General features: G+C 47.6%; 1 protein-coding gene across 13 annotated transcripts in view; it reads right to left on the bottom strand.

Annotated features, from left to right (window-relative positions):
• Window positions 1–12,038, bottom strand: part of gphnb (gephyrin b) — a 52,046-nt gene extending 40,008 nt beyond the window's left edge. For 3 of the 13 annotated variants that reach the window (XM_019867951.1, XM_019867953.1, XM_019867958.1), the window contains exons 1-2: window positions 11,904–12,021; window positions 10,992–11,122 (exon numbers count right to left, since the gene is read on the bottom strand). In XM_019867951.1, the coding sequence (XP_019723510.1) occupies window positions 10,992–11,122; window positions 11,904–11,944 (172 nt within the window). In that variant the 5' untranslated portion in view covers window positions 11,945–12,021. Of the gene's footprint in view, window positions 1–10,991; window positions 11,123–11,903 lie in introns of all 13 variants that reach the window. The other 10 variants (XM_019867945.1, XM_019867947.1, XM_019867957.1 and 7 more) reach the window with 9 other exon arrangements.
• Window positions 12,039–13,398: the final 1,360 nt, after the last annotated feature.

Below are 13,398 nucleotides of genomic sequence, written 5' to 3'. Positions count from 1 at the left end.
GGGGTGCATGTAGCATGTGACGTGTTCCTGTGCCTACCGAATAGGAGGTATGGCATCCTTTTCTGCACCTCGCGTTACATTTTGATGGCCCCGCGGCAAGTCGGTGCTGCGTGGCGCTTCCGACAGCTGTTTACACACGCAGACCTCAAGAAAATTATCCATCAGGCTGTCCTGAGCGCATGCGGTGCAATCAGTCATCGTTGGCTAATTTGCTGCGAAAGCCAAAAGTGGACACCGTTTGAAGTGGGTGGCGCGTGTATGTAAAAGGTGAGTCCAATTTGCCCTTTTTTTGTTCACAAGTTCAAAAACGGCTCTCATGCATCATAAGAAAATGTCTCTAACGAGTTTTGCTCAAATGAAAGCAATGATCAATATTTACAGCTTACTTCCTGGGGGGGAGGGGGCGGTCCTGTCTCATGCAAATGAGCCACTGTTTGCCCCCCCAAACATGTTTAGGACAACATAGTTAAAGATATGGCTAATCTCGAGCTGCTCTATTCGTGCACAAGGTACCTTTCTTTTGTCAGAAGGCAAAATGAGCTTGAGAACAGCTCGATTGATTGAAATAGAAACATCCTTACAGCGGCATCAGTACAGCTGCACATTTCTAAAACCTCCCCTCAGAATTTTCCCTACGCTCCCCTTCTCCCTTCACATGCCGTAATTGCCCCTCCCTCCCTTCTTTCCGCCTAGTTCTTCATCCTTCCAAGCTGCTGATGCAGGGAAAGGCACAACAACCACAACGTAGCTACACTTCCTGATCTGCATCCATGGATGAGCAGTGCAAATTCACACGGCAAAGTCCCCTCATTCATTGCACCTTGCTCAAAAGATCAGTGGAGGTACTGGCTAACGTTAGCGACCGTGCCCTTCATCCACTTCCAGAATGTCGGGAAGCAGGCAGGAGTGCTGAGGTCTAATCAGATCAGGTATTGACCGTCGCCACAGAGGAGACGTAACGTTCTTATGGTTCCTCTGTGATCGCTCACTCAAAGGGAAAGAAGGAGGGAGAGCGAGAGAGAGGATCCAAAGTGAAAGAGGTCAAGGGTCACGGTAGGGTTACGAGTCCTGCTCCGGAGTCAACGTCGGCATGTCGAAATCAATTTGATAAAAGTGAAACCTGCGTCGTTCATCCCACCCAGGTGAGAAGTTAAAGCGCATTTGCGCACAGGATCCGAATGCGGTAAAAGACGGCAGCCACGTCTTGGTCGGATTTCAGCGACTCACTGCCCTCCCCGTCACCCACCCCTCAGTTCACCGTCCGCAAATCCGATTTCATGCCAGCCGAGCAAAACAAAAGCCCGTCCGACACAGCTGAGGTTTCAGAACGCTCTGCCGACAATCACTGTAAAATACGGGGCAACAAAGCGAAATGGGAACTCAGTTGTGCCCGGAATGACGCAGGAGCTTTCAGAGGAGCCGCGCACTTTTTCTGACTGTGACGTCTTGGAGGAGATGAAAACTGGGAAGACGCTCTTCTGAAGGTCATGTCCAAACAACAACTCCATTATTAAATACCTCCACCGGAGTGCAGCGTGCGAGGCAACAGAACGTCTCGCTTGTACTTTGCGGTGGTTAGCGACACACTCGCAGGATTATTCAAAAACGCTTAATTGATTTCCTTATACAGAAGTGAAAAAGAAGAAGAAGAAGTCTATCGGCAGTGCATGACGGGTGGACAGTTCCAGTCGGATACCAAGCGGTTGAGGGACCCGGGATAAGACGGCATGAATCAATCAGACGGGGCCAATCAGCTAATGCAAGATTATCTTGAGTGCTCCGTCTGACGTGAAAGACGACACTAAGCTGAAATGACGTTTGCTTCACACGAGGCTCTCTGCAAGGTTCCGAATGATAAACGCATGGAAAAACATCTCAAGCGGGGGTTGAGAACCCTTTTCAGTCCTGTGCGAGCCGTGATGAATTCATGAGGTAAAAAAGACGCATAAATCATCCACATTTTTGGATCGACCAGGATTTGAGTTTGTGTTTTTCAAGTTACATGGCAGACCAGATTCAATGCTCTGATGCGCTGCATGTGGCCCATTGAGTCAACGTTTGCCCCCCAACCGGACCAGCCACTCTCGAAACAGTTCGAAGCAATATGCAAATCTTGCAAATGATCAGTTCCCGAAATTGACACTTCCTCATTTCAGTTTGGCATGTCACTCGGAACGGTCGTTTATCAATACCGCTTGAAACAAGTTCCCATTCACAGAGGGCCTTCAAACAATACGTTGTCGCTTTGCGCGGCAAAAACATTGCTCTTTGTAGCACACTCCTGTCTTCGAAAGTAGTGTGGCGGTCGTTGAGAGACACACAGAGGAAATTTATGGATTGAAGTTGCACGCAAAAACAACAACGCTTGTTGCTGTGTGTGTCGGTGCGCGAGTGGGTGGCTGGTAATGTGTGTGTGTGTGTGTGTGTGTGTGTGCGCGGATATGGGTGTGCATGAACCATTTGGCTCCTCTTATTTCCCAAGATACAAAGTTTCACACACACACACACACACACACACACACACCGAGAACCCCAGGCCAGCTTGTGCTAATGAAGCAGCCTCTTTGCAGCTACCTTCATTACATTCAATTCTCTGGACAATGTCAGCAAGTGTACGGGTGCGCGCACACGCGCGCTCGATCTTGCACACCCTCATCTCTTGGTCATGCATCTCATTGGCAGACAACCAGTGACATACTTTTGTGATGATCGCATATTGTGTATGTGTGTGTAGAGAGAGAGAGAGAGAGAGAGAGAGAGAGACACACACACACACACACACACACACACACACACTATCCAAAACAAATGGCAGCCGTACTTCACGGAACCCCAAACAAGTCAGACTGTTGACGTTTGACTTCACCGAGAACCAGTGTGGCTAGTGGAGTTGTCTGGTGGCCCGCAGGCAAGGGCTGCCTAATGGAGTGCTCCACTTGCTTTGTTTCACACATCTCATCACTTATCCCCGCGGAGACACTCATACATGTACAAGACAGCGCAAGGACAAGCAAGAGGGAAACCCCTGGAGAGGGGAGCAAGTGCATTTCGGGCCTTTGTGGTTTGACGGGGATACAAAGCTGTGACGGGGAATAATTGGGCAGATCTTTGTGGACTTCAAATGAGTCATGCTGGCAGACAACAGCCAATTCAAATTTAGAATCGCAAACATGAGGACCTAGCCTGTATTTCATCTGTGCAACATAGAGAAGAGACGAGCAACTTGGAAGTCCTCCATAAATCATCCGACTGCAAGCCGAGACGCCAAAATCACAATCGTGTTTGTTTCACTGACTTTAAGCTCTAAATGACATTGCCGTCCACTCCTCAACTCGTCGACTAGTCTGCTCAACCCCTACGGTGGGATGAATCCGTATCATATGAGTTTGATATCTTTAAAAATAGAAACCCTAAAATAAATCGCTTTCCACGATATGCTGGTAGAATCGGGAAAGGTGCGACGCTGAATAATTGAGGGAGTGCGTGAAAACACCCGGACCGCGCGCGCACACACACACACACACACACACACACTACCGTGCAAACACACGAGGTCAGCCATCAAACGCACCTCCATTATTCACACCTATATGCACCCCTCTTACCGCTCGCGTCCGCAGAGAAGGAGTTGAGTGCAGACAGACAGCAAGTAGGTATTAAAAAAAAAGTTTGAAAGGTGTACTAAAGGAAGGGGAGAGCAGTGAGGCAATGGCAACAGAAATAGCAAGTGGGGAAAAAAAGGGGGAGATGTAGGAGATGAAAAGGGGACTTTCAAGCGGGTTGGGCGGAGGGGGTAGGGGGCGCGATGACATGCCGTATCCCCCCAGCCATGCATTCGGATTAGTCAAACTAGATTTTAATCATCATTGATATGGGTGTGATTACAGCAAGTGATGTTACTAATGTATCATGTGAGCGGGCCAATGACTGCAGCAATCGCCGTCGATTACGAAGGCAATGTCGGCAATCTCCATGGCAACAGTAAACACGAGCGGGGAAAATACAAGTGGCTTCCTTGCACTCTCTGTTGGGGGGCGACCAAGTGTACTACTGTATTGCAAAAATTGACAGCCAATGGCTAAAATCAAGGCAAGGCATTTACATCGTAATCTGGAAACATTTCATCGATACAAGAATTGTAATACAGTAGTAAGTGGAATTTCCGAATTTGAATTTACACTTTAAATTTCACATTCGACAGAGAGAACAATGTCAGACTAATCAATTCAAGTCGAACTGATGATTCACTGACAGGACATTTCACTGTGATGTCACACATTCTTTCGGGCGACCATCAGTGTGAGCTTCTCATTACGGCAGCGCCGGGAGACAAACCCTTCGACAAAGTATCTCGTTTGACAAAGGCGCGCGCGAGTGAGACAACGTGAATTTTAGTCTTCTTGTCTAGAGAAAAACGATCTTCATTTTTTGGCAACCTTTAAGGACATGATAACAGCAAGGCAGCTAAGCGGACATTCCTCGAACCCCCAACCCCGCTGACTTGACTCCCCCTCTTGCATTCTCCACCACCCCCCCCCCCCCCGGTCTAATTAACAACTCGGCTGAGGATCCTGCGGTGGCGGCAGACCACAAGGGGAAGTCATCAGTTAAAACCAAGTACCGTATCTTTTATTTAAATCTTCATCGCAATCACTCAACAGTTTCTCCCCTCGTGCGGGTTATCGGGAGGGACTGACTGCAGCAAAGGACTCAATCTTTGTCTTCTCTCAGCAAAAAAAAAAAAAAAAAAAAAGAGCAACAAACAGCTGTGAATCTCAAATGCCTTTACTCTTTAGCGTTTGACCCCCATTATGGACCAAAACAAACAAACAAAAAAAAAACCCAAACGTATAAATGCCACATATATTTTTAACACATCAGATTGTGTTATCCTCAGCATATTGCATTGGTGGACCTCACTGGACTCATCAGACACCTCAAAAGATCAACTCCGCTTGAGTTTGGCTTTGACTTTTTCCGAAACGGGACAAATGGTGCAAAGAGGAGAGGAAAGCGCGGAAGAGAAAAATATGCAGAAGAAATTGTGGGCGTATTTAAACCTGACAGATTTCTACAGCGACCAATCACTTTAGTTCAGCGTAACCCACTACAGTGGACCTCTGTTTACCAAGGTGGGCCCCCCCCACCCCACACCGCTTTTAATTCCCTCCAGATGTTGCAGTCGTACAATGGAGTTTGTGGTTCTGCAGATAATGCCTCATGAGATGCCGCTCTGTCCAAAATGGCACACGATTAATTAACCTTTTTGTAATTAACATCTCAACAATAACATGGAGGGAACCACGAAGAACATTTACAGTTGCGATGGGAAAAGATCACCTCATATAGTTCAGGATTTTAAATTAACTAACGTAGATTAGAACAAAAAAAAAAAAAAAAAGAAGTGGGCTGAGTACAACGAAGGTCAGAGGTAAACTGATAGCAGGACTCAAGAAGTTGTGATGGCGTCATGTAAAATGTACATATTACAGAATCTTCATTCACATCTTTTTCCATTTTGAATTTACGTATTTAAAATGTGTGTGCCTTCCTTTCCTCATCAATAAACATTTGCAAACCGCATGCTAAATGATGCCACCATGAATTTATCACCAGTATGAAAAGAGCACCAATTGCCCAATGTTTTTTTTTTTTTTATGTTTGTTTGTTTTTTTTAATAAATCAAACCATGCCAGATATTGACACTAAAAAGCTTCACTTAATCATTTTGACCTCCCAAGAAGAATATCAAACAACCTTCTCGTCTTCGGCGACGACAGCTTAACAAGTTTAACGCCTCGCCTGAGTGACGGACTGCGACGCGGTTTTGGGGCCAGGCGGATTACTTGCGCGCGGACTGTGGCAGAACGGGCAGAGTGATGGCTGCGTGCTAAGAAACGGGAGGAGCCGAGGCCTCAATGTTCCCTCCGCCGCGACGACAACAATCCGCTCCACTTTGGCTGATTCAGCACTGAAAATAATTCCTTTGCGGAGAGGACTTAATTCTTATTCTGTTTGTGTGTCCCTGCTTCGCCATTGTCTATTCGGCTCACGTGGCCGCCTGCCTTACTGCTGTCCGCTGTGACAGCTGTGTGTGCGCGTGCGCGGACATGCATCGAGAGTGAGAGGGCACTCGAGAAAGAAGGGTCAGTGTGCGTTCCACATCTTGTTACAGTGCAAATCAGACCCAATAAGAAGGAGAAGGCCCCCGTTTGACTACATCGCCACATTTATTTTTTTTTAGCATTTACAGAGAAGCTCCGATTTTTTGTTGTTCTGGCTTTTATGCATCATCCGCATCAAGGTCGACACAGACACCAATTCGGGATCCATGGCAAAATGCAAAGGCACCAAGTGAGATTTGGGGAAGGATTCCATTGTCTTGTCGACGTGGCATATTGTTGAACAGATGCCCGGGTGTCGTTCATTGAGAGGGAAACAGAGCTGAAATGAGATTCGGGGGATACGCAGATGCACGGCGTCAGGTCAGAGTGGAGGAGAAGAACAAGAAGGTATAAAAATCTGATTTGTGGGTAGACAATCACCTTTGCACTCTTAGCAACAGTGATCCAAATGTTAACATCCACTTTGCAATATATATATATACAGGTATATATACATACATATATACATATACATATATACACATATATACATATAGATCACGTCACATTTGACCTTCGCCAATATGTGAAGTGATACGACAAAATGTGGCCAGCGTGCCCAATTCAAACTCCAACAATGTCTTCAGATGAGCGGGATGTGTTGTGAGCCAAAATGATTGTTACAGGCAAGCATCATAAACTTTATGTCGCCGTCTAAATGATGCGGGGCCTCGGGGGATGGCAATTAAGGTCCTCTAGCTAAGGTGCTATGATGCCTTCTAATGTGGGCAAGGAGAGCCATAGTCCCCGACACAATTTGAGCCATTTGTGAACAGGAGGAGTTTCACAAACACACACACACACACACACACACACGCACACACACTCACAACTAGTCAAATGAGAACAACCGCAAGGAGCTTCAGGGCAAGACTCACACAGACTGACTCACATGCAGACCGACTTCAGCTCCTGACAACACCCATGAGGCCACACCTCTTAAAGACGCAGATCCAAAACACAGATATTACAGTGCAGTAAATTGACATCCCCCCCAAATTGCTCACTGAGGAAGAGGAAGGTACAGTGCAGGGAGATTGCACTGTAATAGAGCAGTGCCTTAATCGTCGGAGCATTTAGACAAACTCCAGAATGCAAAGTAAATGTTCGTGATGACCTGACAAAAGCGAAAGCTGTCATCCCACCAAGCCAAAGCATTGGTTCCATCCAAACGGGAGATTGAGGACGCCAGGCTGCGTGCTGTCAATTCATGTCTCTCTGATGAACATGCAAGTTTGGAGGTCAGCCCACGCATCGCCAAGCAGCTCTCAACTGTTACAACCAAGTGCAATAGAAAGAGGGGTCGGGTGGGGGTGGGGGGCAATGCAGACATTGTGACACCAAATGAGAGGCGAGGGAAAGATGTGTGGCGTTTGGCTGCCGGGTTGTTCCCTGGAACATCACTTGTGAGGATGGTCTGGGAGTTTACTTACAACGATGCCCTAATGGTGCACGTCTGCAGTGTGTAGCGCAGCCGTACATCATTAGGGCTTACTTTGCATGGAACAAGAATCAAGCCGTCATGCAACACAAGCTCCACACACACACCACGGATTTACACAAACTCGCCATTATTTATGACATCTGACAAGTTCAAACTTTTTGGCAAGAAATCATAGAAGCCGACAGGCTTGATTTTGCTTTCGCGGGCCTCATGAAGTGACGCGGCGGGCCGGATGAGGCCCCTGGGCCTCGGGTTTGACACCTGTGCGCCAATTAGTGGCTATTTAGTCAACTAACTGTGTGGTCAGATCAAGCTAGCTGCCGCGCTTATACCTACTACTCTGAAAAGCGCCAAATAAATCCTTTTTCCGGTAGCACCTTGCTGGTCGTTCCATTGTACTTTTAGTAAAGTTTAATGCAAGACCATGGGGGGAATTATATGTTCATTAATTCCACGGGGGGCTAAAGAGGTTCTGACCAACGTAGCGCTACTTTGCCAACCTGTCGATGCAACTGTACAATCAGAGCCATAATTATTTTGAACGCGAGGGAGGTGGTGGTGATGTTGTTTGTGGTAGCGGGCCTCCTGCTCAATGCTCAGTCCTCGTGGAACAAAATCAAGCAGGGAGGAGGAGTGGAAACGGTTTGATTGCATTGTATTTTGCATCGAATGGTAAAATGTACACAGCAAGTCCACCAAACTAGCAGCTTGGCATTTCAAGAATACTGTCTCTACGTTATTATAAATACAAATAGTACATTTGACTTGGAAGTGCCTCGACACGTTACAAACACCTTTTTTTTTGTCGTTTCTTTCCACGCCAGCTCACGGCACTGAGTGCAAGCCAACAAATTCAGGTGACTGAATGTCACATGGAGAGCTGGGGAGCTAGACATGACCTAATTAAAGCTCATTAAAAGTCAATTAAAAGTCAAGTTGAACAGATAGAAGACCGGACGTCAACATACAGGTTCAAAGAAAAAAGGCTTTCATCCTCCGTTAGAGAAGCTCACAATTTGAGCGTCACCTCCTTGACAAATGACAGCACGCTCGCCCCCCCCCCAACCCTCCGTGCAAATAAACCGACCAAACCAAACCTTCTGTTCAAACAAGCGCCGATGTTGATCAATTATTTGAGCCACGCTCTCCCGCGCTGCGTGTCCAGGGTCCAAACAGAAATGGCCCCTGGGCTCCATGTCACCTGCCTGGAGAGAAAAGAGGCAGGGTATACCGAGACCCTCCAGTTGGTGAGAAGGCAAACAGCCGCCCACACATGGAGGAATTAGAACAACACTCGGTAGAGCGCAGAGCTCCACCAAAGGCCAACAATCCTAATTTGGATCAGGAGAGGAAAATGCTGAAAAGCGCCTTCGCTGCAACGCTGCCAAATGTGAAAATGCGGAACCGCACGGGTTCTTCTTTGGCTTGTAATCCATCCTGCCAAAGTTTTGTGGGAACTGGCCAATCATTTTGTCTAATTCTTATTGCTTTGACACTGGAAAATGCCATCCTTTGCAACACAGATTGCTCATTTGCTTTGAAAAAAAATCGATTAAACCCAACTTCTCCATTTGCTGTGACCAAGCAAAAACATTTTTTTTTTTGCTCCAAAACTGATCTAGTGCACACCCCTTAAGCTGCTTCATTTAAAGGAGAACTACTCCAACAGTGTCCAAATTTTTTTTTTCCAGCGTCCACTGTGTTCTAGTGTCACGAGAGAGAGAAACGGAAGAGAGAGAAAATGTTACCGGTTTCAAGCAGGTTTTGGACTTTTGTTTTTTGTTCCCCTTCCCATTGGCTTGTTCGGACTCTCATCTGGTGTTCAAATAGCGGCAAAAGACTTTGATTTGGATAAAGGACTGTGATTTCGATTCTCCGTGACTGATGCCATGCCTTTTGAGTCCATCTGTTTGTGTTGTTCCGACAACAAGGAACACTGAGTGAAGATGTGCATTCATTCTTGTGTTTCAAGAGTTGTAAGGACAGCGCGTTTGCCTCACAGTTCTGAGGTTCGGTGTTCAAATACCCAGCCACCCACCCGACGCAAGATCAATAAAAGCATAACCTACTTGGCCGCGCAATGAAAGCACCTCCGCTAAGTGAAAGTGGATCCAAATTGAAGCACGGGCGTTTATTCTGCTCTCCGCGACTGATTCGCTACTAGCATGCTAAGGTCAGTGCGGCCCGATTTCAGCGCGGTCAGTCTGTTTCCAGCCAGGGGTGGAGGATGTGATGATGATGCGGGGGCGAAAGGCTGCGCGGGTGCTTTTTTTTTTTTCTTTTTCTTTGGGTGAGGAGGGTTCCCTGGCAGAATTTCAGAACACGGTCATTAGCCCACAGCACTACCGCTGCCATCACTACTGCATCCATGTGCGGGGAAATAAAGTCTGCCGCATGTGTGTGATCTCAGCCTTTCCTGAAATATTGATCGAGGCAGCCCCACACAGAACGGACGGCAAGAGTGGGAGAGAGGAAGAGGAGGGAAAATGGGGGGTGGGGGGGACGATAGCGAGGATATTCCTCTGGACAGCTTTGATCGCGCATCCACGGCGCGTCCTCTGAAATAGCATTTAGCTGCCGGGTTGGGGGGGGGGGGCCATGACAAGCCCACCATAACATGACAAAGCAAGAGAGTGCACGGCTATACACGCGTAAAAAAAAAAAACGAAGGCCGACGGCCAACAGATCCGACACATCCCTTTCCCAACATTGCTGAGAGACGCGCAGTCATCGTGTCTGGTGGAGGATCCCCCCCCATCCACACAAACACACGCATACGCGCGAACACACTCACTCACGTACACTTGTCTTATCCGGCATCCAACATGCACGCTGCGTGTGCAGCCCCCACGGATCCAACATGTGTCCTGTGAGCATCCCCCCCCTCCACCCCCTTCACATGTGACACACACGAGCATTTTCGGCACAGGCCAAGGATGCGTTCATCCGCTCCGCCACCTTGAGCAACACCTCCAGCCAAATACTGAATCAATCAAACCGGTCGGTGTCCAAATACTTGGCACGAGGAAACGCACACGCAACACGCCCGCGCGCGCTGTAATTTGCAGCTTAGGCAAAGCAGATCCGCGCATGAATTATTCAATTCACATCAACCGGCCACCTCTTTCCTCTCCTTTAAGGGAATCGACACGAGCGGACACTCGGCGACGCCGAGCCCACCTTGAGACCCGCAAACCCACGGCGCTGGATGGGAATGGACCGTACCGTAGAAAGTGCTCGTCTTTAATTAAGAATCGGAACATGCGGGGTGCAGCGACACCAGCAAACATGGGAAAGATTCAAGCGGCTTCGGTTGTAATAAAAAAAAAAAAAAAAAAAAAAAAAGGCGACACACGATCGCTGGTCGGCGTTTCTCCTCCTACCTGTCAGGACTCCGACCCGAATTTGGTGGTCGTGGTTTGTTAAAATCATCCCGTCCGACGCCATGTTCAGTAGCGCTGTCGCCCGCACCGACAACTCACGGCAGGGCCCAGAGCCGATCGCATCGAACTTGCTGGGGAGAGGGAGGAAGAGGATGAAGCGGGGATGGAGGAAGAAGAGAAAGAGGAGGGAGGAGGTTGAGGACGAGGAGTGGTGGTATGGAGCAAGGGTGGTGGGGGGCGGGAGGGCGGGGGGGGGGCAGACGAGATGAGTAGAATGTCGAGCAATCACCGCATGAAGGCGTGCATCACTCAGCTGGCCCACTGACACAGTACCAGAATTAGACACGTTACTGTGGAGGGAGCAACTAAAACAGTCCTTGTGCTAGCAGTACCTTGGTCACCTTTAATTACTTGCGCCAGGAACAGCTACCTGTCTGGTTTATGATATACATTTATAATACAGTAGCCCAATTTTTTTTTAATCATAATTGTTGGACACACATCTCAGGTTCAAGCATGATGAGTGACTGAATTCGTCTCATCAATGGCAGTCTTCTTGGATTCAGAAACGTTCCATATTTGACGTCATGATCTTTCCAGAGACAGGCTGAGACTGAATTAGAACCTTTTCCCCTTTCTGCTGGTTGGAGGCAAATTAGATGTGTTCATTTTTATTGACATTTTTCATTGTTCTGTCTCAAAGCTGAGATATATGGGAGAAGATCACAGTCTGACCTGTAAAAATGCAACCGCATCCCCCGGCTAGAAAGGCTGTGCTGCTATTAATAGACTTGCTGCATGCCTCCACTGTGTATAATTTCTCGTTTGTTCTCATGGAAAGAAAAAAAAAAGTGTCCATGCTCTAGCTTCGGTATCAATATACATAATTCATTAGCACGCGCACACAAGTACATGGAAGAAATGGGGCCGCTTGATTTGCCCGCTTCATGCATGTTGTCTCCGATGAACCGACCAAGAAACCGACATGACTCCCGTTAAACTGGACGGGCATGAGGATAGAAGCTGGCAGAGCGGCACGCAGAGACAGGTTGCTTGACGCATTTTTCATTTCAACCTGTAAGACAAGAAACCTACAGTAGATTGACCACAAAATGGAAGTTATTTCGCAACATTACAAGCTTTATATCCACTTCCACAAGAGATCCATTTTGGAGCCCATTTCTAATCTTGGATGTTGAAACAAAGGCAGAACCCCAAAGTGCTGCCGCGAGGACACACAAACAAAACGAAACGCTCACAGAATTCCCTCGCCCGGCGCCAAGTGGAACCCCATCTGGAGTTTTGCACGGGGCCGCGTTGACGTAACGCGTGTATGCTCGTACGCGCGCGCGTCATAATGGCGGGGTAATTACCTCAGTGTCAGTTGAGCTGCTTGCTGCTCACCGAGAGGTGATGAGGAGGCAAGGGCCATCGCTCTCCCTTTTTCCCTTACCATCCATCACAATAATAAGGAGAGCCCCCGAGCTGACGGAGGAAGCGGTAAACATGTTCTTCCCGCTGGTGATTCACCTCCTTTCCCGTCCACAAGATGCAGATGAAAGGCCAAGGGCAAGAAGAGAGGGCCCGATCTATAGGCACGTGACATGCTGTATGTCAGGGGCTGCAATCTCCACAATATACGGGAGGAAGAAAGAGGGGGAAAAAAAAATCCTGAGGGGATACAGTCAACCTCCGAAGTGGAACGACCTAAAAGTGGTCAAATTTGAAGTTGAACACTTTTTTTTTGGGTGATGTCATGACAGAAAGGAGCCAGTGAGAGGAAAGCTGGAAATGTTTCCCACCGAACCAAATTTGGAACATTTGCTCAGTACAACATGAGCAATATTCATCCATCCATTCGCTAATACTGTACAATACCACACATCTTTATATATTTAATGTACTGTACAGTGTCCCGGGCAAGCTGGAGTCTATCCCAGCTGACTTGGCAAGAGGCGGGGTATACTGTGGGCTTGTTGCCAAGCAAACACAGGGCCCAACGATACAATCATACCATAAATTAATCTATAATGGCGACAGTGTTAGCCTGAAAGTAATTAATTCACGTTGCATCCTAGGGAAGGAATGTTTGGGAATCAAAACAAATCAGCTTGTGTCCCAACAGATGTTGTTTGACTTTGGAGGTTTCACTGTATTGCACAACTGGGATCACGAGAGAATTCTGGAAATGGTTCTAAGACGTTTCTCCCGTCAGGAGAATGGAAAGAGGTGCATTAGCCACCCATTTTCATAAAACATGCAGGGCACGTCTCGAAGGGTTCCCAAGCCTTTGCTTCCACCTCAGTGAGGAAGCATTCCTAAAGGAAAACATCAGGAAGCATGGCGCGTGCAGCTATACGTTCCGCTTTAGCATCGCTTTTTTACTCGCATGATGTGCTTTGTCGAA

This window comes from Hippocampus comes, unplaced genomic scaffold (genome assembly GCF_001891065.2).
Source record: "Hippocampus comes isolate QL1 unplaced genomic scaffold, H_comes_QL1_v1.1 scaffold259, whole genome shotgun sequence".
Classification (NCBI taxonomy): Eukaryota; Metazoa; Chordata; class Actinopteri; order Syngnathiformes; family Syngnathidae; genus Hippocampus; species Hippocampus comes.
The sequence above is the reverse complement of the archived record's forward strand: the minus strand, read 5'-3'. Positions and strand labels throughout refer to the sequence as shown.